At 45.8% G+C, this 26,666-nt stretch overlaps 1 protein-coding gene across 2 annotated transcripts in view; it reads right to left on the bottom strand.

Moving 5' to 3' along the window:
* Positions 1–11,737: 11,737 nt before the first annotated feature.
* The window catches only part of LOC147622371 (ABC transporter A family member 11-like), a 72,254-nt gene continuing 57,325 nt past the window's right edge, over positions 11,738–26,666 (bottom strand). For both annotated transcript variants that reach the window (XM_086823491.1, XM_086823492.1), the window contains 8 exons: positions 13,852–13,969; positions 13,694–13,770; positions 13,463–13,552; positions 13,218–13,361; positions 12,802–13,095; positions 12,615–12,695; positions 12,288–12,464; positions 11,738–12,169 (listed from right to left, as the gene is read on the bottom strand). In XM_086823491.1, coding sequence (XP_086679617.1) covers positions 11,930–12,169; positions 12,288–12,464; positions 12,615–12,695; positions 12,802–13,095; positions 13,218–13,361; positions 13,463–13,552; positions 13,694–13,770; positions 13,852–13,969 — 1,221 coding nt within the window. In that variant the 3' untranslated portion in view covers positions 11,738–11,929. The remainder of the gene's footprint in view (positions 12,170–12,287; positions 12,465–12,614; positions 12,696–12,801; positions 13,096–13,217; positions 13,362–13,462; positions 13,553–13,693; positions 13,771–13,851; positions 13,970–26,666) is intronic.

Raw genomic sequence — 26,666 nt, 5'->3', positions numbered from 1 at the left:
TCATGTGCACCCCATCTTCACACAGTTGCACACGCACACACACTCGTATGTGAACCCCATACAATTATGCCCGCACGCACACACTCCACGTGCATACTCACACGTGCACCCCGTACACTTACACCGCGTTTGCACATCAACCCTCAAGTGCACCCACCTTTTCATACCATCGCGTGTGCACCCTATCCATCCATCACTGCCCCAATCAAAAAAATTAACTTCCCATTTTAATTTTTTGCCCTACCTTTCCCCTTTTGTTATTTTTTCTTTTATACTTTTTTAAATTTTAATTTTAATTTTACATTGAAAAAATTTCCCATCATGTTTTTTTACTTTAAATAATAATAAATATAAATATAAATATAAATAAAAAGAGCACCTTCCGTTATTCTCTCTTTTCCTCTATCAATTTGCACATTGCTGCGGTATGTAAAAGACATGAAGAAGCGAAATGCAAGAATGGAAACCAAAATACAAAAGGTCAGTGGAAGGGATTTTTTCCTATTATTTTTTAAAAATCCAAGATTTCTCTCTTCTGTTTTCTTGTGCCTTCATGGTCAATATGTAATAGAATGAATATATATATATATATATATATATATAATAAAAAACCCTTCTCCCCTTTGTTAACCTTTTTATTTTATTTTATTTCCTTTTATATATACTTTTAAACCAAAACACACCCAACAACAAAACAAAAACTAAAAATCTATGCCAGGAGCAGGCGCCAGCTCGATCTGTGCAAGGAGAGCCAGCCAGCCTGCGAGTGGAGCCGTCGGCGTAGGTATGCGGGAGAGGCGAGAGCCCGCATCTCCGGTCGGGAGCGGGGTCTGCTTGTGAGCATCACTGGCCGCCTCACAGCAAGGTCCATCCGGTGGTTCTGAGGTGTAAGCTCACAGCAAGGTCCACACGGTGCCGCAGACGGACTGGTTTCATCGCGCTGTCTACTGCCTAGAGCACAATGTGCCGCCAATTCCTGGATTCGTCACTAATCCCACTTAGAGAGTAGAGAGCATACCATGAAGGTTGCAACTATGCAAATTATTGCATGACTTGACTAAGGGGCTCTACCTGTATACGTGTATGTCCATGCATATGTATACGTGTATGTGTGTGCAAGTGGGAAAGTCAAGAGTGCACGTGCTTGTGATAGAAAGGAGGCTTCCCATGTGGTTTACATGCTGATCTTCTTTAACGAACAGCAACAAAGAGTGTGTGCATGTATCGCGAGAGTGAGTTATTTTCTTCACTTTCACCAATAATGGAGCACATGCACAATTGTTTCCTACTAACATCAGATTCTTGAGGAACGTGTTATTGAGAAGTAGTCGAGGGCTCAAGCTTTTGTAGGACCAGGAAGACCCTAACCTCCCCATCTTCTTCCCTGACATAAACCCCAGTCTCTTTGCAAATCGCTGGCTTGTACCAATCACCGGCCGCAACCTGGCAAAGCACCAAGGCCACACTACGTGGGCACAAAGCTGTCGGTGTGCAAACGTCCTCATTCAGCCCCTATCGGCGTTCCAACAAGTAATGATCAACGCAACGCCGACGTACACGTCTTCCTAGACAACTAGTGAGTGCAAGTAACCACTTCACCCTCGTTTTACTACTTATATTGGCTCCCAACTGAGTGGGTAGAGCACTCCCCCCCACAGAGGGTACAGTTGGTATAGCTGGTTGTTTGTAAGTACTCTCCCAAAAAGTCCAAATGCATCTTCCCAGACTATCCAAAACACCTCCCAAACATGCACTCACCACATAACGACCATGCACTTACCCAAAACCTAAGGGCTTCATCCATTGAGCACAAGATACTTTTTCTTACACATCATAGCGGATGACGCCACATCGACCTCGTCATCACCTCTCCGTCGGGAGTCCCGAAAGGCGGTCTCTAGATCTTCCAGGTTCATTCACCGAAATGTCTCTCACCATTCGGGTCACTATTCGGGACGACTCTTGCTCCCTAGACCCAAAAATGCTTCAATCCATCCAAGGTTGCCTCCTCTATGCCTAGATCAAAACCCCCCTTAGTAACCTTTTATGGTCACCTACCCGTCGGCCGAGTGCCACACCATACTCCAATTACTTGAAGTAGCCCTTTTCCTAGACAAGGACAGCCTCACAGCCTTCAAAAACCTATCCCCATGGGACCTCGATCTCCCTCTTACCCTCCATTACGTCGAGTTCTACCACAATACAAACAATTCTAGGAAGGTTGAGATGTCGGATGGGTCACTTCGTGGAATCCCGCTCACCGAGGATCTTATGCGTAGAGCTCTACATCTCCCAGTCCATGCATCCAAGTTCCACAGTCATGATTGAGGTTCGCCATCTAATCGTCAACGATGGGGGCTAAATTTGATGACACGGTCGTCCCAAAATTAGGTGTCCCAGCCCATGTGATGACCTTCCTCGCTCATCAGAATACTCGGGACTACCACAACAAGGTGTCCCTCACCATCCTCCCCAAATCGCTTTCCAGCCAACTAACAAACTGGGCCAAAGCCTTCACCATTGAGCTCCAAAGCTCTTGTAGGAACTCGACAAGCAAGGTACATTGCATCCACATGCTCACCAAGATCCTTTGTCATGCTATTGACAAAGAGCTTCCGCCCCTGTGCCTTGCCCAACCCGTTTGTGCCTTGCGACGCCTCATTCCACCGATACTCCCAAGTCCCACCCTTTTTCGAAGAAACCAAAATGGGATCCATCCGTTTCTTCCCCAAGGCCTGCAAACAGAGGAACCTTCAACCGGCTGCTCGCCATTGGCTCTACAACTGCATCCTCATGCAACCACACGTTCTAGTTTTCCCAAAAGAAGCTTCTCTTGGCTTTGCCAGTGATAAGTTTAAGCCTCGGTACTTTTTTATCCCTAACCCAAATCCAGGGAAGGCGCGTGGAGCCCAAGCTGCCGACACCCATCATGAAAGTCACCCAGTGACTCCCCCCCCCCAAAAAAAAACCAATCTGTTATCCATTCCCACTTCATGCGAACCTCCACCACATCTGCTTCGGTCGGCCTTCCGCCCGTGCAAGCATCCCATACCCACCTTCGCAGCACCCTCAAGGATACGATTGATTGGTTTCTCATAGACCTTCTCTTTCCCCCGGAATCAGCCCAAGATTTTGTAGCTCCCCCCAGTACTTCCGATGTTGACACTCACCAGTGGGTCGAGCCTATCATCCATGTCGCCGAAGCGCCACATCCTCTGGCAATAACAAGAGCTTAAGAGGCAGGATGCCTACATCTAGAAAGAGGAATGGAAACTTACCCATTTCCAACAACTGCTTCAAGCTGCCCATGAGAAGAGAGTGCCACACTCGAAGCCAAACTCAAGAAAGCCACACGTGAAATCCACCAGCAGCATGAGTGTGGCAGCCAAAGCCACCCAAGAGGAGCTAGCCAATACTCATGAGCAAGACATGGTTGCCCTCTGCCTTCAATACCAAGCCCTCGAGACTGCCAAGGTTACGGCAGCCCAGGCACATGAAGCCAAGAGAGACCAAACCCTAGATGAGCTCAAGCAAGCGAAGTCGAAAGAGGGCCAAGAGGTTGGTGCGGTGAACCAATTCGCCAAGGAGCGTGATGCTGCCCTCACCCGCAACACACGAAGCCACCAAAAACCTCACCGATTTCCAAGAGGAGTACAACGTCATAGTGAGCAAAGCGGCTGCCTTGGAAGGGCGCAACCAACAGAAGCTAAACATGCTTCTCTCATGGGCTACCGACCTCGACACATTGCCCACCATGAGCTGGTCTCCCATGGATGCCCTTACCCTTATTTGATGGCTAATGTCAAGAGTGCAGCTACACAAAAGTGGAGAAGAGGGAGAGATGATAATTATCAAGATGATCAACACAACTCTAAAGGGATTGTGGGAGTACAAGATGTAGTGGAAAGCATAAATTCATTATACAAGTCGGTCCTTTTTATAGGAGAGACCTCATTACATATTCTAAGCATATGCTTGATTTGATGCCACCACATATGCTAAATAAGATTCCACCAAGATGTAGTGGAAAGCATAAATTCATTATACAAGTCGGTCCTTTTTATAGGAGAGACCTCATTACATATTCTAAGCATATGCTTGATTTGATGCCACCACATATGCTAAATAAGATTCCACCAAATATTCTAAGTATGATGCCACCACATATTCCTTTTAAGAGACCGCTCCTACACAAGAGACTTATACATACTAGCTGTTGTTCACACACATTGGAACCGCTTTATTTAAGGCTTACATTCAGTGCTAGTTTACTCAACCACCTAGCATTTGTTTATTCTCACATTAATCATTATTAATATTTAACATTATCAACCACACCCTAGCCCTTTATTTGCTTTAATTCAACATTCTTTTATCATACCCTATTTCCAGCCCCACCTTCCACACCATTTTAGCCGGCACAATTCTCATGACCCTGTGAAAATGGGTGCAGCATAAGTGTGAGCATGGTGGTCGGTGAGCAAGATAAAAATTTAATTGTTCATACTTGGGTGCCCGGACAAATGGTAACATGTGTGGATATCCCCAAGTGTGAAGGGGACCAAGGGATTTAATATTTTAATGTTTACAACCTTGGGTGGCCCCTAGGAAATAAACTTAAATTGGCCCTAGGATTTTTATGGGGAGAGGGGGCTACTCCACTTTTAGAGTACACACCTCCCTCTCTCTATTCTCTCTCTTGCTTTTGGAAAAGAGGGCTGGGGAGGAGAGAATTTCTGAAAAGAGAGCGCATACAGGCTGCAGGCGTCGAGAGCTTTTCTGAAAATAGGGCGTACAACTGACAGGGCTGCAGGGCTGCGCCTTTCTCACGCTTGCTTATTGGAAGGGACTGTAGGCGGGCTGGACTGGACAGAGTTACGCAGGCTGGTTGGGCAAGTTGCAGGTGATGCACAGGGGCTGAACAGCAATTCCCTCTCCTCTTTGCAACTGGCTGGCTGCATGTACACATGCAGGCCCTTACTCTCTCTCTTCTCCCTCTTTGCGACTGACTGACTGCAGAGGAACACATGACTGAACTACAAAAGTGTAGAGAAGTGCAAGGACAGACTGCACTTTCCTTCTCTCTCTTCCTCTCTTGTGGAGGGCGACAGGTTGCAGGAGATACAGAGAAGAGGAGTGTTGCAGAGCAAAGACAGCCGACTATTGTCTCTTTCTCTCTCTCTCTTTTTACAGGCTTGTGGGCGGTGTCAGACACACACAGGTCCAAACTCCTCTTTCTTCCGGCTCGTGGATTGTTCGGGAGTCTCTCCTGATCCCTTGTGAGAGGAGGGATTTGCAGCCTAAGAGGGCAGAAATAAGAGTAAACTTTCACATTTTTTTCTTGGGAAGAGTTTACGGGCTGATGTATGGCTATGTTTCTGGCTATGTGCCTGGGCCAGTTAGATGCGTATTCAAGGCCTCGTGGATGTACTATCTTGGCTGATTAGAGGTGAATAACAGTGTGGTGTTTTGGGACACAGGACTGTGTGAAACCTCTATGCTAAGAGGTCCCGACGAGGATTGGCAGATTGGACATGCATATGTATAAGCCATGAATGGCCATGATGTATTCAGTTAAACTCTTCCATTGAATTTGAATAAAGAAATACCGAAAGGGGCGCCAAGCTTTGGGGCCAACAGGTGTCGTCGTTCTTTTCGTGTAGGAGCACTCTAGCTCCCTTTTTGTCGGTCATATTTGTCTGGACTACAAATGGATTGGGTGACTGCTAGTCTACTTTACTTTGGTTTCTACCAGAGGCCGGTTTCACAATCCTGTTAGGCATCCTCTGACTATATCATATAGTCTATCCTCACCTCGACCAAGCCATCACCATCGACAAAGCTACCATTCAGATCATCCATGTGGTGTATCCACAAGACATCTCCGTGGACCTGGCACAGGAGGCCTTCACCTTTTTCCAAAGCCATACACCTAAAGACTAGGGGGACGACCTTGATGGCAGGCATGAGTCTTCTCGTGTAGAAGCCTGTCTAGCCAATCAAGCTCCCTCGTAGGCAGGACACATTGAGTGCCATAGAAAACCCACCAGAGCTAGTCCCAACTGCCTCTCAAACTGAACCAACTTCAACTCCCACCCATAACCCCCCCATCAAGCAATCCACAAGATTTTCAATGGGCGCCCCTTCCTCTTCCACTGCTTAGTCCTCAAGCCTTGACCTTCTCAACGAACTTAACCCCCTCATTAACAGCATCCATGAGCTCTCCATCCTCCACGAGGGACCAAATTTGAATGAGGAACCACTGTAGACTACTCCGGAAGAAGCCAATGAAGACGATGGAAAGGACCCAAGGGTCACAGTCACATGGAACGTGGAATGGGACTACGAACGAGACCTAATTTCGGAACGGGGACGTTTGGACTCGGAACGGGAATGGGAATGACATGTCTTTTACATACCGCAACAATGCGCAAATTGATAGAGGAAAAGAGAGAATAACGGAAGGTGCTCTTTTTATTTATATTTATATTTATTATTATTATTATTTAAAGCAAAAAAATAAAAAACATGATGGGAAATTTTTTCAATGTAAAATTAAAATTAAAATTTAAAAAAGTATAAAAGAAAAAATAACAAAAGGGGGAAGGTAGGGCAAACAATTAAAATGGGAAGTTAATTTTTTTGATTGGGGCAGTGATGGTTGGATAGGGTGCACACGCGATGGTATGAAAAGGTGGGTGCACTTGAGGGTTGATGTGCAAACGCGGTGTAAGTGTACGGGGTGCACATGTGAGTATGCACGTGGAGTGTGTGCGTGCGGGCATAATTGTATGGGGTTCACATACGAGTGTGTGTGCGTGTGCAACTGTGTGAAGATGGGGTGCACATGAGTGCGGAAAGGTGGGTGCAAGTGTTGGTGCGCGCATGTGTGCGTGCATGTGTATGGAATGAAAATGTGTTAAGGGACTATGTCATTTCATTTCATCATGAGAAATGAAATGTTATATTAACGTCTTCAAGAGGCCAAAGTGACGTATGAGAGAGAGAGAGAGAGAGAAAGAAAGAAAGAAAGAAAGATTTTATTAACGTCTTCCAAAGACAAATCGGTGTACCTGTATGGGGTATCCTCTGTCATCCCAACAAAATGAAAAAGTACTGAACTAAAAAGCTGAATCTGGGTGTGCAATAAGTACAATGAGTGGGGGAGGGGATGGAGCTCTACTACTAAGAGAATGCCAAGCTATATGCATGGAGAGAGAAAGAAAGATTTTATTAACGTCTTCTAAAGGCCAAAAACGGCCTATGAGACAACCTGTGTTCGTCATCATCATGTCTCAATAGACATCAAATGGATACAAAAGAAAAAAAAAGTACAAAGTACTCTATAATGTGGAGATAAATCTCATTAAAGGCTCTGGTTAACTACTGTGGGGTGGGTGGGTAGGAAGGAGGGGGAGGGGAGGTAAACACATCCAATCAAGCATCTAGCTCCAACCGGTGCCAATGACTAAGAGAGAGAGAGAGAGAGAGAGAGAGAGAGAGAGAGAGAAGAAAGAAAGAAAGAAAGATATATTAAGCGTCTACTAAAGACCCAATGGGCGTATGAGACCAAAGTGATACAATAATGTCCATGGCATATCTCATCATGGAATGGAAAATAAAACAGAAAGAAAACATAAACATAGCTATCTCACTTGGGTGATACAAAACTGTCCATGGAAACTCATCATGGAAATACTTGAGAGCAACATCAACTCCAAGTATATTAAACATGAGAGAGAGAGAGAGAGAGAGTTATATTAAACATCTTCAAAAGTGTCACCATTTGGTCCATCTCCATTTTTGGAGCCACTTCTATGGGACTGTCACTTCATGGAGCGGCCAGATTTGTACCATGTTCACATGTGGCCAAGCCAGTGTCCCATGTGAAAGGGTCAGTCATTTGGTGTCACATGGATGGAAACCAGTTGTGTGCCACCCGTGTGTGACTAGTATTGTGCCATATGGACGGGAGCCCGTTTGCTGCCACCCGTGTATGACCAGGATTGCGTCTTATCCATGGGATTGTCACTCCATGGTAGGATTGATATTTGTGCCGACCTTGACTCTGGGATTGTCACTCCATAGGAAGGCCCGTGTCAGAACTTGTGTTTTGCCTATGGGACTGTCACTCCATAGAAAAACCAAGACTTCACATTTCTGTCGCACCAGTTTTGTGCCGGACAAGAAATCTTTGTGCAAGTTTCATGAGAGGGAGATTTCGTCCATTACATGTGTACATGCATTTATGTTTGCATGCATAAACTTATTTTTGCATGACTTGTTCTCGTGTGTTTGCCTGCTATGTCATGCCAGTACACTAGACGGGGACGCCCCCAGTGTACCGTGGCTGTACTGTTTGTTGATAAGTTGGTGTGGCGTGTGAATAAGTGGTAAGTATTACCCTTTTTGGCCTTTTCAAATGTAAAATCCCTTAAGTAATGTCAACCTTAAACAGGTGGTTGGCTGTTCACACACATTTAAACATTGGCTGGACATTTGCTCTCATGTGGGTGTCCAATATTATTTTAATAACATTTATAGTTATTATTGCATGAAGTAATTCTTCTTCCCCCACACGTGGATGGTTGGTGGGAGTGTGAATGAAGAAAAGTACCCAATTGCATCTGCTTGTACCCGCGTCTAATTTGCAACCAGCACCCGCCTCTATCTATCAGCTTGTACCCGCCTCTGCCTAGCTTGTACTTGTTGTACTTGTACTTGTTGTACCTGTTGTACTGGTTGTACTCGCTGCATCGACTGTACCTGCCTATACGTATTGTACCAACCTGTACAAGCTTGTACTTGACTGTACCCAATTGTACCAGACTGCTGTCCAACATCTACTGTTGCCAAGACCTGCCTACAATTTGGGAGTGCAATAAAAAGGAGATTAGCTTCTCTCCTAAGAATTGAATTTGAATATTTGTCAGGTATTTATCTTTGTAATTTTCAGATTCAGTAATTATTAAAATTAAATGTTGAAGAACAAGTTCTGTTAGGCAAAATATCACACCCTGTTGCCTTCATTAAGTAAGGCCATCAGGATGGTGACTTTTTCCCATGATACCTTGACTGCGTCCTCACATTTTGGAGGAGCCAATGAAGATCATTTGGGCTATATGAGAAAAACTGGGAGCAAAGCTGATTCAGGAGTACCAGGTATTGCTCCCTCCGCAGTGTTTCACCTTGTCAGGCGTTAGTATGAGCGTGCCTGTTGGTACACGGTCCCGAAAGACCAGTGAGAACAGGTGGTCACCCACAGTGAAGGTGGGAGATTAATTGTCACTTGGTCTACTCCGACAACTGATTCTTCATCGACAACATCTCATTGTTTACCAGTTGTATTCACTCCTTGTTATGGAGAAATCTGGCCTAGGGCCCGTGAACACTTGTATAAATAAATACTCCAAGAAATACAACAGTATTGTAGGGGGGTTGGCCCTTTCCAGCCCCAGTGATGGTGTCAAGTGTTCTTTGTTATTTTCAGTTTTAATGTTGCAAGTGTTGTCCATTGCTTGAATTAGTTCAGTGATCTAAAATATGTGTATTTTATCTTCCAATTTGTCAGTCCTCCTGGAGGGAGCGGTTACAAAAAGACCCAGTGGGTCTATGAGACCAAAAGTGATACAATAGCGTCCATGTAATCTCATCATGGTACAAAAGAAAACAAAGACTAGAGCTATGAGCGTGGAATGTCAAATCCGAGCCATATGATACACAAAGTGGGAACATCACCATCGTATAACCTATGAAGCTAACCCCTTGGTAGGGGAAAGGGACCGTCAAGGACATCAAGCATGGGGTTAGCATGTCGAAGGCTCTACAAATCCATGGGACATCAGCATCGTTTCGTTTCGATAGTGAAACGTTTCGCGGTGACCTTGATCATATCTGATCGCCCGGTTCTTGTCATCTTGAGAGAGCCTGATGAATGGGAAGTCCGGGTCATACTGGAGTGGGGGGAGGCGATCCATCTTGAGTCCCTACCTCGTGAACCAACTGCATACTCGGCTATACCATGACTCGTGCCCATCTGCTCTGCTAGCTACTGTTGCTGGGAGGATTGTAGGGCGAGCCTCAAGATCTCCAGGGGGATCCTGTGAATGTATGTGACTGTCTAGAAGAGTGCAGCAAACTCTGCTAGGATAATATCATGTGGGACCGATGGTTTGCTGCGTATCATACGGGAGAGCATCATGACTTGAGGGCTCTCTATCCTTGGCCATTTGTCCACCATAAGATCAAGTGCTCAGAAGGGTGCTCCATACATCAATGCCAGAGTGACCAAGGTATCAAATAGCCACATCTTGGTCCTTGGCTCTTGAAGATTATAGTGTAGATAGTTGAGAGAGAGAGAGAGAGAGAGAGAGAGAGAGAGAGAGAGCCTAAACTCTAAAGAATAGAGTGAGTTAGTAGAGAGAGGAGAGATTGCAAGATAGAAAATGTGGGCATTATGTATTGCCATTCCGTTCCATTCCCCGCTCCCCACATAGATCCGTTGCCAGAACGCGTTCCATTTGTTTCGGAATGCAAGTTGTGTGACGGTCGCCTCACACGTTCCATGACATTCCCATGCTCCCCACATGTGCTAAGTGGCGTTCCCATGTTCCAAGCATTCGAGAACGACGTCCCATGTAACTATGCCAAAGGTGTCCTTGCCTATCCACGAAAAGCAGTTCACATATCCACCAACTGTGCGAGATCTCACTTTCCAAGGCAACTTCCATAGTCGCCTGGATATCACCTTGGACATGGCCGAAATCCACCATGAACCAACATATGGATTCCTTATTTGCCTAGTGGAAGATTGACCACCAAAGGAGGTTGGCTTACTACAATCAAGAACCTAAGAAATGGTTTAAATTTTTGCATCTGATAGAATTTGCTTATAATGCCTCTTGTCATAGAGGCTTGGAAATGTATCCCTTTAAGACATTGTATACATGTGTTTTGTTGGATTCTTGCATGCTTGATGGTTTGTTTGCATGAATAGGATTGAGTGTAGGCTTCTCCCTTTCATGAGCTTCTTCTCTACCCACCTCTTGTGAGAGAACTACCATGAAGGTTTTTCTCTTTTCGTCTCCATCTAGGCAAAGAGAACTTTGTCTTCACTCCCATGGCCATGGAAGCATTCCGGTGACAACAACGAGGACGCGATGGACAGGCTAGCACACCCACATCACAAAGTTGCATTTGTAGTTCTAAGGCAAGACCAAACAACACTTGTTTTGGCAAAGGCTAAGGTAAGCTATCGTCTTGAACAACATTTGATCAAGAGTAAGCCAACAAGGCCCCCCGAGATCATCCTAGATGAGTTTGGGGCAGATCCCTCGATCATTGACACCCTCTTCCATACCATCACTTAAATACACCATGTGTATACACATGATGCAGACCGTCTTCTACAGTTAGCCCTTGAGTCCTCCATGCAACTTACTGGGGAGGGTCAAAGCAAGTCTTGGCACTCATGAGTGGTTAGTTGGTTTGACTGTCATGGCCTTCAGAGAACCCCCTCACATCTTGACTTTCATCTCTTCCGGTAAGAGATCATCTACCTATCAGATAAAATTTCAAAAAGAGTAAGAGTTTAAATATATTATATTTTTATCTGACAATATTTGAGTGTATAAACTATACCCATATTGTTTCACACATCATCAAGCAAATATATGACAATGCAAAATGACGAAAACACCATATAAGATCATAGATATGATTTATGCATGATGTGAAGTAGGGTGCTAAAAGATTATAATGTTTGAATAGATTGAAAATATAATCCATGCAATGATGGATTGACAATGCCAAATGTCAAGAAAATCATAAAAATGACTTGTTGACACTTCCAAATGGAAAAGAATTATACAATGATTTTATTGACACTGGCTAATGGGGTAGTAATTATATATTCAAGAAGTGACTCACACTAGATGGTTGGGGGATGTCTGGCACTGGAAGATCTACTGCTGGTCCTGGATCTAATTCTAGAAATTGGACCAACACCCTCAACATGTTGAGATGTTGGAGATGGCATCAAGTCTGACTGCCTTGCTAAGCAAAGCCTGCCATTGTCATCTTGTTGCCATTCTAACCTGATCATCATCCCACATGGATGCTCTTCCGTCTCACTGCCAGGAACCACAACATGATTCGCTCCAATTGGAACCTGCATCAAAAGTGGGTATCAGGAATATGTTCAAGCTGTTATTATGGGCATGGAATACTGCCTAGCCCATAGTAACAAAAACAAAAAGAAGAGTGAAATGAAGAACAAATTGACTGGCCTGTAAAGAGTCACCACTGGGCAAAAGCACTGTTTCATAGCGACCTTCTTCAGCAGCACTTTCAAGCTCTGCTTGTTTAGCTATGTTCAAAAACACCTCCTCAAGGGTTGTTAAGCTGATTTGTATGTCTGTAATGCCAAGTTCTGCTTCTTTTTCTTGCAACTCATCAAAAAAGTCCTGCATTCAAATCATCCAAGTTTTCAACACCATTTGGAGAGAAAGCAAGCCCAGCCAAAAAAATGCAAGCACACATCATGCTAGTACACCTGCTCTCAATTGTTGTGAAAATAGAGGTCTATGTCACATGTAATGAGATGAAAACAATACCGTTAGCTGATTCTCTCTCCCCCGAGATATAACATAGGTTATGAAAGCCATGTTCTCTTCTGTGGGCTGCACTCCAAGTTTCTGTTACATATATATACCATGTATGTCAGCCCTATTAAGGCACAAAAAGAGATTTCTATTGTCCCTATTTGTAGGCATACCACTAAACAAGAGTTGTAAACATCACCTCTTCGAAAAACTGCTTCACACGATTTGCCCGTAGGTCACCTTCTGGGGGCAATTGTCCATTATTTTTTCTATTCAAGCTCACGCTGATGATGTATCCAGCCCCAAATCGAGATTTTAGATAGAGAGATGCACCGATGCAGCGGAGCTTTCCTTTGGCCATGATCGCTATCCTGTCACTTAATATATCTGCTTCCTCCATTGAGTGGGTCGTTAAAATGATAGCTCTCCCCTTCTTTGCCCCCTCAATGATGTCCCATACATGCCTCCGAGTGATTGGATCCATACCGGTTGTCTGTGGCCACAATATTAGTGAAATTGTCTATGGAGGTGAGCATCCAAACAGCTATTACTGCAAAATACGGATTGGAATGACAATGCTTCTTACACTAATATGAGTAAAAGGGATGGTCTTACTGGCTCATCAAGGTACACAATTTTGGGGTCTCCAATCAAAGAGATGGCAACGCTTAATCGCCTTTTCATCCCTCCACTATAACTCCCCACTCGTATGTTCATGTCCTCTGCAAGTCTGACTTGAGAGAGAAGCTCTGTGGAGGTCTGTACACAAACAGCATGTCCATATGTTAGTCTTAATAGGTACTTTGATCTTAGCTTTCCTTTTTAAAAATAAAAGATATTCACCAAAGATAAAAGTCTACCTGCTTCTCCAAAGATGATGGTACACCCTTGATTCTGGCAAAAAGGTACAGGTGTTCCAGCCCAGTCAAAGCATCCCATAAGACATCAAACTGAAAGGCAAGGTAATCGAGAGTCATTTTATGCCATAGCCACAAGTCATCCTCTCTATAGGTACTCAAAGCCACCTCCTACACCAAAGTGCCTACAAAGGTATCCTTAAAAAAATGAAAATAGAAAAAAACCTGTCACACCTGGGGACAAACTCCCATGTAACTGCGGATGTTTGACATGCCTTGCGTGCTTCTTATCGAATCTCCATACACCAAGGCTGTAATCAACTAGATAGAGTGAGCAATCATGGTCATTTCTGGGACTTCCCAATGATTAAGAAGACACCTTTGATACATACCGTCGCCCTCAGTGACTGGAATAATTCCAGTGAGACAATTGATGGTTGTAGTCTTCCCAGCACCATTGGGACCCAGCAAGCAAAATAGTTTGTCTTTCTCAATATGGACCCATAAGCTCTGCAATAAGGTTTTTTATTCAATTTAGTTTAGGACCACTATATTTTTTTTTCTAGAAAGACTTTTATTAAGTAAAATAAAATCATACATAGGGAGATCTCAAACCAAAATGTAGGGAGACCTCAACCAATCAGGGGCACTATGCTTCCATAAAAGCCCCGTAGGAGTGGAGGGGAAGAAAATACCATGATTCCACTCTCTCATAAATCTTCTGCGTTTTGTTTGCGCAGCTCTAAAAGATCCAGGTATGCGGGCCTAAGTGGCCAAAAGAGTGTGAACGATGTCACTCCATATACTGCAAATACATTGGGTGTCATAAGCATGAATACCCTCCAAGGCCTCTGAGCATCTGGTCTTCCACATATGCCACCCCGTGATACTAGAAATAATCTCCCAGGTTGTGTCAATACTCAGTGGAGGTGGTGTGTATCGTGGCTGGGGATATCCTGAAGTAACCATCTCTACTACAGACAAGTATAATGGGATCTGTTCGCTTGTCCTCAAAAAGAAGCTGTGGGCCAGACTAAGTCAGCCATGCAATAGCACCCCAAGTAATGTAGATAGGATCACTCCTCAATCTGTCGAACAGCTGGGCTATAGATACCGAGATCCTCTCTGCTCCTCTGCACTCCCATAAGCAATGATACATTGTCTCAGATGGAGCTGAGCATCTAGGACAAGAGGGGTCCGTGCCAAAAATAGATCTCCACTGGCTAGTGGGAACCCACCGTGTAGAAAAAGCCAGAAGAGGTATCCTGTACGAGTGCCAGAGTCTCTGCCAAAATCTCCTCTGAATGGGGGGTGTAATGTCATATGCCTCCCAACTCTCTAAGTCTGTCCAACCTGGTGTTACACAGTGTGTAGCTGAAGGAAGGTATGCTCCTCATGGGGTTAGTCACATTGGTCCATTCCCACTCACCACGGTCCCAATGTAGATATCGGATAGAGCATCCACCATATAGCCATAGGCACCACAAAGCATGATTAACCATCATTGAGAAGGATCAATATACCAACGCTTCCCAGAGCGACCCACTACTCTCATTGGACGGATCGTGGAGCCAAGTGTGATCACCTGTACATCACATCTCTCCATCTGCCATCCAGATTGAATGGAATAGAAGGCAACAACATCTTCGTCATCTGGCTTTGGGAATCCCAACACCTGAACAGGAATGCTTGTCCGAGAAAAAACCGCCAACCACAAGTGCTGATACTCATATAAAAAAATGTACCAATGACCCGGTGGTTAGGTATAGCTACATCAATCTGTGCAATCCGTCAGTGACTCCCTCTGAGATGCTCGGTAGATGCCTCTCTCTGATTGTCTCTCTCTAATCATCTGGAAGACTCTTAAAATTCTTCTAGTCAAGTACTGTCACTGCACATCTCTCCTAGCTTGACTATTGCATATACCCTGCTGCTCCTAAAGGTCTGCCAAGATGATCTCTGATAAGGTCGTTCCATATAATGGGCTGCCTCTCAACCTCATCTACTGAGCTTGGGGGCCCATGACATAAAAATATTCGCAACTACTCCAAGCCTGGATGATGGAAGAAACTAGTGGGGAGGATGGGGGCAGTAATAATACATCTAAGAATATGGTACATGAAGAAATCCTTCCAAGGCTCAATAACAGAAGGAAAGCTCTAATCACCAACTTGGAAAGTAGAGCTTTGCACTCGATCTCTGCATCAATGATGTTCAATCCCCCTTCTCCTTGGGAAGGATAATAGTTTCCCAAGCAACTTTGGCCCTTGTGTCTGATGTGCCATCAAGCCCTAACCCCATAAGAAGTTGTGGGTCACCCTCCGCATCTATCTGATGCATCTATGGTCATAACACCAACAGAAGTGACACACCAAGCTATGGCAAGCAACATCTAGTTTACACCAGGGCTCTAGATGCCAGATCGAGCTTCCTAGAGCTCCAATGGAGGAGCTTTTTCTTTATGCTTAGGAGCACATGGGCAAACTGCTGGGCAGACGTAATTTCTATCTCAACCTGGGATCCAAGATATCTAGCAGTGTGTCCTCTCCCAATCCATATGAAGCCAACATCTATGCCCCAATCAATCCTCTCAAGGTCACTGACCCAAAATCTGACAGATGAATGCCAATTTATAAAGACCCATGCTGCTAGACAAAACTCTTCCAAGGAAGTGCGAAATGAGCAAAGACATGAGTTAGATGCCTTAAGAAACATCGTTGTATCATCAGCCAATTCAGAGTCTAAAAGCTCCTCTGTGCACAATGGCAATCCCAATCCAGATACTCCAGCACTCGAGCAAAGTCAAAGTTTTTGCAACAATGAGATACTCTAGGGGAGCTAAGGCACAGCCCTACTGTATGGAGTGAGATGTGGAAGTGCTCACCTCGACCTCCACAAGCAAGCATAGTGCTGTGAGCTTCCCAATGAAGGCAAGAGACACCTCTGCTCCAATCTTGATGTAACATGTGGAAGCTCAATGGGTAGAATTGGTAACTTCAATGGACAGAATTCAGCAATCTTTCACAACGAAGATAACGCACAACATAGAGAGAGAGGTGCAGAAAATATATATATAGAGAGAGAGAGTAAGTCAGATACAATATTGGGTCCCGAATACCCTCTCATCTGTAGGGCCCCCACCACAAATGGTGTATTTGCTTTATTAGAATGATACAAATCTGCAAATAAATCTGGTTCTTGACCTTTCACCTTCACATTGGCTGAGAGCTCTCCTTGGCTGTCCTGGCCTTTGGAATTCAACAACCCTTTGTGAAAAAGGTCCAAAGCTTCTGAACGATAACTTTGGGCATCACTTGCCCACCTGTTTCCGCCATTGCCTCATCACCTAAAGATAAACCCAATCTGCTTTCAAGAACTTCAAATCCCTTCTATCTTTATTGGCCTGTCCAGTGCAGGCCTCCTACGCTTTATTAGTCAACCTGTCTTTAATTGATTTCAAGATCTCCTGGTAAGACTCCGCCAATCTGTTCGTTTTAGGTGGTTCTGGTCAATAGGTACTGGAATGGTCTTCCAAACGCTAATATATAAGGAGTCCTACCAATAGTAGCTGAAGAAAATGAATCATTCAAAACTGCTTGAACTAAAGACAAATATGATTCCCACTTATCTTATTGATCCTGGACATAACACTTCAGCACGTCAAAGGCCAATTGGTTGTAGATTTCGGTCTGGCCATCTATTTGTGGGTGAAATGCACTGGAAAAGTTCAGTTCAGTACCAAAATTATCAAACAATGCCCTACAAAAATGACTGGTAAACTTGGCATCTCAGTCTGACACTATGGTCCTAGGAATCCCACCAATTGGGTACCAATGCCGAATGAACGAGTGGGCAACATCTTCGGCGGTCACATTGGCCCTGCATGGAAAAAGCATAACAAATTTGCTAAATCTATCAACAATAGTTAAGCACCGAGTATTACGCTTATCCAGAGTGGGAGGTAGATTTGTAACAAAATTCATTGATATACTTGGAAAGGTCCTTTGGGAATGGGTAAAGGCTATAACAATTCTATCTTCTTCAAATGAGGAGCTTTCACTTTCTAACAAACTGTCCTTTGGAAATGGGTAGATTTGTAAAGTCAAAGAGTTGCACATGAGTGAACACATCTCACCTCATTTTTGGCCAATAGTATTGCCTTTCTAGCTTTTCCAAAGTCAAATTCATGTCATGGGCCCTATGGAGAAGAGCTACCTTGAACAACTTCATGACACACAGGTGGCCTTTGTAGAAGAGCCAACCATCTCGTATCAAAAAGCGACATGGTCCTATGGCATCCAATGCTTGTTTCCAGTGTGTACCGAATTCCTCGGAATCTGTGTACGCGTGCTTCATGTCATCTAGTCTTGTACCAACAAGGTCGGGTCACTATTTCGTTCCTGCTCAAAGCGTTGGCCACTGGTTAGCCTTTCCTGTAAGGTACTCGATCATGCCACCGAATTGCTGCAAAATTTGGCTCCAATGGTACTGACTGTCACTCCACTGTGCACTTGGCATTGTCTGAATCGAGCATAATGCTTGATGGTTCTTGTCAATAGCAACTGGAATGGTCTTTCAAACGCTACTTCATATGGAGTCCTGCCAATAGTTGAAGAAAAGGAATCATTCAAAACAACTTGAACTAAAGGCAAATACGATTCCCACTTACCTTGCTGATCGTGGACATAACACTTCAGCACATCAAAGGCCGACTCGTTGTAGATTTCTGTCTGGCCATCAGTTTGTGGGTGAAACACATTGGAAAAATTCAATTTAGTACCAAAGTTATCAAACAATGCCCTCTAAAAATGACTGGTAAACTTGGCATCTCGGTCTGACACTATGGTCCTAGGGATCCCACCAATCAGGTACCAATGCCGAATGAACAAATGGGTAACATCTTCGGCGGTCACATTGGCCTTGCAAGGAATAAGCATAACAAATTTGCTAAATCTATCAACAATAGTCAAGTACTGAGTATTACGCTTACCCGAACTGGGAGGCAGATTCGTGACAAAATCCATGGATATATCTTGGAAAGGTCCTTCGGGAATCAGTAAAGGCTGTGACAACTCTATCTTCTTCCCACGAGGACCTTTCACTTTCTGACAAATGTCACATTGTTGCACATATGCAAACACATCGCGTCTCATTCTTGGCCAATAATATTGCCTTTCTAACTTCTCTAGAGTCGAATTCATGCCCCGATGACCACGAGTGATGGCCTCATGGACATCATGGAGAAGAGCTGCCCTGAACGACTTCATGACACACAATTGGCCTTTGTAGAAAAGCCAACCATCACGTATCAAAAAGTGGCATGGTCCTATGGCATCCAATGCTTGTTCCCATTGTGTACCGAATTCCTATGGAATCCGCGTATGTGTGCTTCATGTCATCTAGCCCCATACCAGAGAGGTTGAGTCTAGTGGTCTGAATCAAAGTCACTTGTCCCTTCTTGCTCAAAGCATCGGCCACTGGGTTAGCCTTTCCTGGAAGGTACTCGATCATACCACCCAATTGCTGGAAGATCTGGCCCCAACCGTGCTATCGGTCACTCCACTGTACACTTGGCATTGTTTGAATCCAACGTAATGCCTGATGGTCAGTGCATATATCTCTTCCTTCAGCGTTTCGTATCACTTTCTTTTGGGCATCTGCTCAGTCCATTCCTTTTCAAGCTCCTATCGCATGGTGTTCATCTACTAAAGACCCAATGGGTCTATGAGACGAAAGTGATACAATAATGTCCATGGCATATCTCATCATGGAATGGAAAATAAAATAGAAAGAAAACATAAATATAGCTATCTCACTGGGGTGATACAAAACTGTCCATGGAAACTCATCATGGAATACTAAGAAAATACAAACATGAGAGCAACATCAGCTCCGAGTAGATGGTATACCACTCTCCAAAATATAAAGCATGGGACTAATGAGTATGGCCGAGAGGTCTCCCTTAGCTATGTCAAGCCCCTCATGGGCCGCTGTGACATGGTGCTCAAGGTGGTAAAACTGAGCCGGGCGAGAAGGTCCTGCAATGATGTACTAAGAGAGAGAGAAAGAAAGATTTTATTAACGTCTTCCAAAAGACCGAACTCGGCCTATGAGACAAATCAGTGTACCTGTGTGGGGTATCCTCTGTCATCCCAACAAGATGAAAAAGTACTAAACTGAGAGAGAAATGAAATGAAATGAAATGTTATATTAACGTCTTCAAAAGGCCATAATGACCTATGAGACCAAAAGTTACATCATGGTGGATCTGATACAATGTCTGGATAAAAAAACCCAGAAAATGAAAAAATAAAGATGATACTACTGGCACCTAAAAAATGAAACTGGAACTGGAAGGTACACTATGGAGGTACCTCCATCTCATAATATGTGCCGCATCGGACACTGGCGGATCTCCTCAATATCCTGTGTGGTCAGCACCCTGACTGGGTGTCTCGCATGCCTCGCAAGAATAATCCGAATCTGCCGCTGCAACATCCGTCTATGCTGGGATGCCCTCCTCCGTGGTCGTGGGCGTCTGGACCACCCAAGCTCAATCTACAAGAGGCCAAAGTGGCCTATGAGACAAAAGTACCAATACATCCAAAACTCAAGGAAACTAAATGTCCCGAGTAGAAAATGAAAAGCATAAACTGAAAAACTACTAGCTATAACATGTGGCTAAAGAGGAACTAGTGGTCTGATACAACTGCAAGAAAAAGGCATATCTGATAAAAGTGTGGAACTCAAAAAATGGTAGGCTATGAGAAGCGGTTGAGATAGACTCATCCCATAATGTCTCACATAGGTCGATCCAACATAGACAGGCTGAAGCGTCGAGGTCGTGCCGCATGACGTCGTGCCAATATCACTTGTATCCTTTCATAATGTCTCAGTTGCGACCGCGGCCCAGCAGGTCATGGACGCCGTGCTCTACATAGCTCTCCAGGTCTGTCCAGGGTGACTCCTCGACATGGCTGTGTGGGCCCAGTTGACTCGTGGGCAACGGTGCACAGGGTCGCTGTTGCTCTAAAGAAGTTGGTAAGGGTGGGCTGACCTATGTCTTGGACATGTCCCCCCTGTCTGGAGCGTAGGATGTGGTCTCGGTGTAAGTGTGGAACTCGAAAAATGGTAGGCTATGAGAAGCGGTTGAGATAGACTCATCCCATAATGTCTCGCATAGGTCGATCCAACATAGACAGGCTGAAGCGTTGAGGTCGTGCCGCATGACGTCGTGCCAATATCACCTGTATCCTTTGATAATGTCTCAGTTGTTGCGACCGCGGCCCAGGAGGTCATGGATGCCGTGCTCTACATAGCTCTACATAGCTCTCCAGCTCTGTCCAGGAGGGTGACTCCTCTACATGGCTATGTGGGCCCAGTTGACTCGTGGTCAACGGTGCACAAGGTCACTGTTGCTCTAAAGAAGTTGGTAAGGGTGGGCTGACCTATGTCTTGGACATGCCCCCCCTGTCTGGAGCATAGGATGTGGTCTCGGTGTGTGTGCAGCTCGAGGAGAAAAAGCCCAAGGCAACGCTGGTCTGAGTAGTCCATCACTCTAGACAATGGCCCAAATCCATCTCGGAAGAGGCAATGAAAGCGCCCCCAGATCTCGTAGTACACTGGGCACCGACATATGTAGTGCTCCTTAGTCTCTAGCTCCAGCTGATAGAGCGGGTAAATCCGATCCTCAGGGGCAAGGGAGACCGCTCCATATCGACTAGTTTCTATCCTCAGCTGATGTGAAGACGTGCAGATCTGACCAATAGCACATCTGACTCCATGAGAGAGGTGAATGTCCATGTACCTCGGGTGGACAACAAAACCATTAGGGGATAAGTGGAGAAGGTGCTCTCGCTAGAAAGCCATCTTCGTCCCTAGTGGCTCGGCAAGTGTGATCCATGTGCGTGCTATGTGTAGCTGAATGATATCCATCCTGATGATCTTGTTGAGCTCATTCCGGCTGAAATCCAAGAAGGGGGAGTCCAAGTTGTACTGTAAAGGTGGAAGGCGGTCCATATGCATGCCATGTAGTCTGGGCATACCAGCACTCCGTGTCGCCTTGTGATGTGAGCTATCTGGACGACTCTAGCACGAGTCTAGAGTATCTGTGCCTGGAGAGACTCCATAGCCTATGTATGAAAGTGACTGTCTGGAAGAGGGCCTCAGCTACGATCGGTGGGGCTCCCGTCTTTGCCCGGACTAACTCGTGGTACTAATGATTTACTCCTGATCGTACGGGAGATCATCATCACTAGTGGTCTCTCCATCTGCTCCCACCCATCATTAAAGTCCCCTCCACTTGAGGCTGGCTGCTCTGCTGTAGATTTAATCCTGATCACGCGGGAGATCATCATCATTAGTGGTCTGGTCTCTCCATCTACTCCCACCCATCATAAAACTCCCCTCCACTCGAGGCTCGCTGCTCTGTTGTAGATCCACTCCTCCACCCGTGATAGAGACTTGGCCCCCAAATGGGAGCGCCGTACAAAAGCGCTAGTGTAACCAACATGTCAAATAACTAGAGCTTCATCCGAGGCTCATGAAACTGGATGTGTGCACACTAGCTCTCCAGGGCTCCAAGTGCAGCATATCCTCTACTCAATCTGTCCTCCGCCGCCCTCCTCGTGGTAAAGCCCAGTCCAGTAAAAGTAACCCCCAGGTAGGCATATCTCTTGACTCTCTGTACTAGCTCCCCAACCGGTCGGGCCATTGCTAAGAGGTGTTAAACACCATTACCTTGGTCTTCCCAAGGTTCACTGTAAGGTCCCTATCCTAGCAAGAGGTCCGTAATGCATCCAGGTATCTCTACAGCCCCTCTGGTGTATCTGAGATAAGTACAATGTCATAGGCATAGAGCACCAAAGGGATCAACACTCCTCCCAAGCCAGGCTCGAGGTCCTACTCTATCAATGTAGTCGGAGATCTCATCAACAGTGTGGGTGATAGCGGGCAACCTTGCTTCGCCCCAATAGTGGTGGTGATCTCCTCTGACATCCCTCCTGGAGCCCGGACCCAGCCTCTAACTGACTCATACAATGCTAAGACTCCCCATCTCATCTCAGCGGGCACGCCCATGTCCTGTAGCCTCTACATCAGCCTCCATTGTGATACTGTGTCAAAGGCCTTGCGGAAATCCACAAAGCAACAATATACTCTCTTCCCATGAGCTCTGCCCTCCTCGATGACGGCCCGAAGCGTGAAGAGTCCAAGGTAGAGTATCCCCTCCTAAACCCCGCCTGTCCATGTGCGCGATGCTGATGTGTGTCTGCCCATTTGCTCAACTCATGCTCTAGTACCGAACCATAGAGCTTAACTAGCACGTGGCCAACCATGATGGTCCTATAGTTACTCGGAACCGTAGGATCACCCGCATTCAGGATCGGTACTATAGTATTCGCTGACCAACTGGCAGGGAAACCTTCCTCGCAAAGGGCCCGATTGAGCAGGTGGGCTAAGAGTGGTCCGAGCACATCTCTCGCATGCGAAAGGTGCTCTACCACTAATCCATCATGATCCTGGGCTCGGCCATTCTGCAACCTGTCAATGGCGTCACAGATCGGATAGACAGAAGCAGTATGCAGATAAGAAGAGGTCACGTAGAAAATTCGAAGAAGCAAATATGGTCGTCATTTGAGTACGTCCCAAAAGAAGTTCTCTATCTCTTGGGAAGTACAAGAAGTTCCCCCAGATACTATGGGCCATATTTGATTACAAAGAAAGTAAGTGACTTAGCCTATGAACTTCTTCTGCCTCCTCATCTCAAAGTACATAATGTATTTCATGTCAGCCTACTTAAGAAGTATGTACCGAGCCCGAATCATGTGCTTAATGATGAACTCTTAACTTCTTCAACCCAAGGGCAGATGGAACTCCAACCTGAAGAAATCCTTGATGTTCGAGAGAAGGTTCTCAAGAATAGAATTCTGAGAGAATTATTAGTCAAAGGAAAGATCTATCCTTTTGAAGATGCCACCTCGGAGAAAGAAGCTGAACTGATGCGGGATTACCCCTAGTTTGCGAGATGAGGACATCTCGCGTTTTTCAAGTAGCAGAGAAGAAGGTGGAGGAGGTGAGTCGGCTATCTAGTGGCCGGGGAGAGGTGGCAGTCCGGGTATCTGGTAGAGCGAGGTAGCATAAGCACGCCATGTCTCCGGTGATGTAATAGGTGCCTGGGCTCTGGGTGTCTGGAAAACTTGCCATGCCTCCTTGTTGTCCTGTCCCAAGAAAAGATGGTACAATTCATGCTCCAACTTCGCCAGGTAGGCTCGCTTCTTCCTCCGCACGAGGCGGCGAAAGATCATGCGCGCCTGGCGATGTGTACATATCCCCTATGCTTACTCTCAGATGAGGCAGGCACGGGTTTCCCAGCATTCATCATCGTACCAATCTTTCTGTTGGACATTCTTGCTCGGAGGTGTGACGAATGGCCGAGTGTGAGAGAAGTACATGGCAGCTGACGTGTAGAGTGTCGAGGCGAACTCTGTCGTGAAGTCCTTCAGCGGTACATGTGGGTCCATGTCTTGTAGAGCACTGTACAAGAGGTTGGCGTAGCCAAATGCCATCTCTCTGGTGAAGTGGTATTGGGGGTGTCTCTGGGGGCCGCTCGGTGGTGGCATCGAATCAAAGCAGCTTGCAATGCTTAAGGAAAGGTATGCATGATCGGCAGAGAGAGAGAGAGAGAGAGAGAGAGAGAGAGAAAAAAAGAAAGAAAGAAAGAAAGATATATTAACGTCTGCGAAAGGCCAAAGTGGCCTATGAGACCAAAACATAGTACACAGCTGATGGTGTCTCATCAAAAGTAAGGCAAGCACTAAAAAAGTCCTAAAACAGTCCTAAACAGCTATGAAAGGAAAATACTCCTACTGAGGTACAACAAAAGTGTATAATATCTACAACTAGCATAAGACTGGTGTAATCTGCTCATCTCAATCTCTCTCTCATGGGGTGCTGTAAGATAGAGAGACTAAAGTGGTGGGGCAGTCGTCTCCTGTGGCAGGTGATGATGCCTCTAATCCACCGGTGATGAAGCGGCCATGGACGACGTCCTGGTAAGCGTGGGCGTCTCGCTCGACAAAGTGCTATGGCTCTGTCAAGGGTGACTGCTCCTGAAGGACATCTATGGGACGTCTAACTCTTTGAGGGGGAGGTCCTGGTCGTATCTGCCATGGTGGTCCTGGCCCTAAAAAAAGAGAGAGAGAAAGAAAGAAAGAAAGAAAGTTGTATTAACGTCTACTAGAGGCCAAACTCGACCTATGAGACAAATCAATGTACAATTGTCAATGTCTTCTGGATGTCCAGAAAAAAAAAAGGACAAAATGAACATGAAATAAACTATGAAAGTACTGAGCTAGTGGGGGGTGTGATGGATGGAGCACTATTGCTAGAGGCTCAATATGCAACCTATATGCGCAAGGTATACAAGAATGCAATGCAGATCTGTCTAGCTCCAACCAGTACCATAATGGGAGTGTAATATGTGATACATAGGCGATGGCGAGGCAAAAATACCTCGGAGCATGATCCCCAGGTGCGAGTGTAAGTGAGCTGGCCGCTCCTAGATATGGTGCTAATGTCGAGCCCGTATCTCAATGATCTCCCTCTGATGTAGTCTAGAAGTCTGGTAGCCTGGTGCTCTCGGTCTCCGTCTGGCTCGGAGGTCTGCACCGCGCTGAAGTGTAACCCCCTCCTGTGTCAGGATAGGCACTGGGATAGCTCTGGAAGAAATCACTGAGCTGGAGCTGTCGCCCACCTCTCCCTGTGGTATGAGTCCGTAGTAGTGTCTCTCTGTGGCGTTGTGTCTCTAGCAAGAAGTGGCCAAATCTGCGCTGGTCTGCGGACTCCATGATCTGGCGGAGTGAGGGATGTCCACTGAAGATGGTGGTGTATCTCTCTCTAATGACACTATATGCTCTGCATCTGCATACATAATGTTCCTCACTCTCAACCTCCTCCTGGCGTAGTCTGCATATCCTCTCTGCTCTGGGGATCCATGCTGCCCTACCCTGCCTCAATCTCAAGGTGGTTTGATGACACTCTGAGCTGGCCAATCACCACTCAGGCACTGTGAGGCATGTACACATCCATGTATCCAAGTCTCTGTATGAATCCATCCGCTGAGATACGCATAAACTGATCTCTGTAGTATAGCATCTTCGGCGGTAGAGGCTGACTAGGTGTAATCCAAGTCTCTTGAGTATATCGCTACCATAAATCTTGCTGAAGGACTCTCTTCCTCTCATTGTGAGAGAGCTGGATGTGTGGTGCATGTATATCATACTGGAAAGGTGACAGGTGATCTATGTCAAGACCATGCTGAGTGAGCCACTGTATCATCTGTGAATACCATGATCTCCTATCTCCATTCTCTACGAGCTGCCTGGACGCCTCAAAAGCTCTATGTGAGAGTCGATCTGATGGCATATCTCTGATTCTCTGTATGAAGCAGATCGTGTCATGTGCACAGTGGGTATCTACTGTGTGCTATACGCATGCAAGACTAGTTTCGAGGCTTGGGGAAGCTTGGAACTAGGCAGGCTGATTGACGAGCTGAGTTAGGGATGCGGGCACCCAAGTATGGACGGGTGGGCGGCCAAGTGTGGATGTCATGTGCACAGTGGGTATCTACCGTGTGCTATACGCATGCAAGACTAGTTTCGAGGCTTGGGGAAGCTTGGAACTAGGCAGGCTGATTGACGAGCTGAGTTAGGGATATACTAACGGGCGGGCACCCAAGTATGGACGGGTGGGCGGCCAAGTGTGGACCCCCGATGACCGGCCAAGAGCCTATAAAAGGGTGGCCAAGGTTAGTTATTGTATTATAGAGAGTCTCGCGAGTTTGTGAGAGCTCTATGGTCTTACAGCCTAGATCTAGTGCAGACGTGCACCTGCTTTATGCAGCCGAGGCCGGCAGCAATCTCGAGGGCCGCGAGGGCAACTTCGTGGCGGTATGGGACGTCGCAAGGAGGAGATTGGTCGGTACGTCAACCTAGTTAGCTCAGCTCGTGGCTCGGTGGGGACAGCCAAGACTGTGGGCTTGCCCACGGCTGTCATGGTTGGGAGGTGAGTCAGGCCTGCACCCCCTTTGTTGTTTGTTGTTCGTTTGTTTGCAGGATTCAAGTTTCGAACCAAGATCGATCACGAGGGGATCACTAGCATAGGAGGTGCAGCAAACTCCGTCCGGACAATGTCATGTGGGACGAAGGGT

This window comes from Cibotium barometz, chromosome 29, assembly GCF_041138505.1.
Source record: "Cibotium barometz isolate CiBa-2024 chromosome 29, ASM4113850v1, whole genome shotgun sequence".
Taxonomy (NCBI): domain Eukaryota; kingdom Viridiplantae; phylum Streptophyta; class Polypodiopsida; order Cyatheales; family Cibotiaceae; genus Cibotium; species Cibotium barometz.
This window is presented reverse-complemented; position numbering and strand designations above follow the sequence as displayed.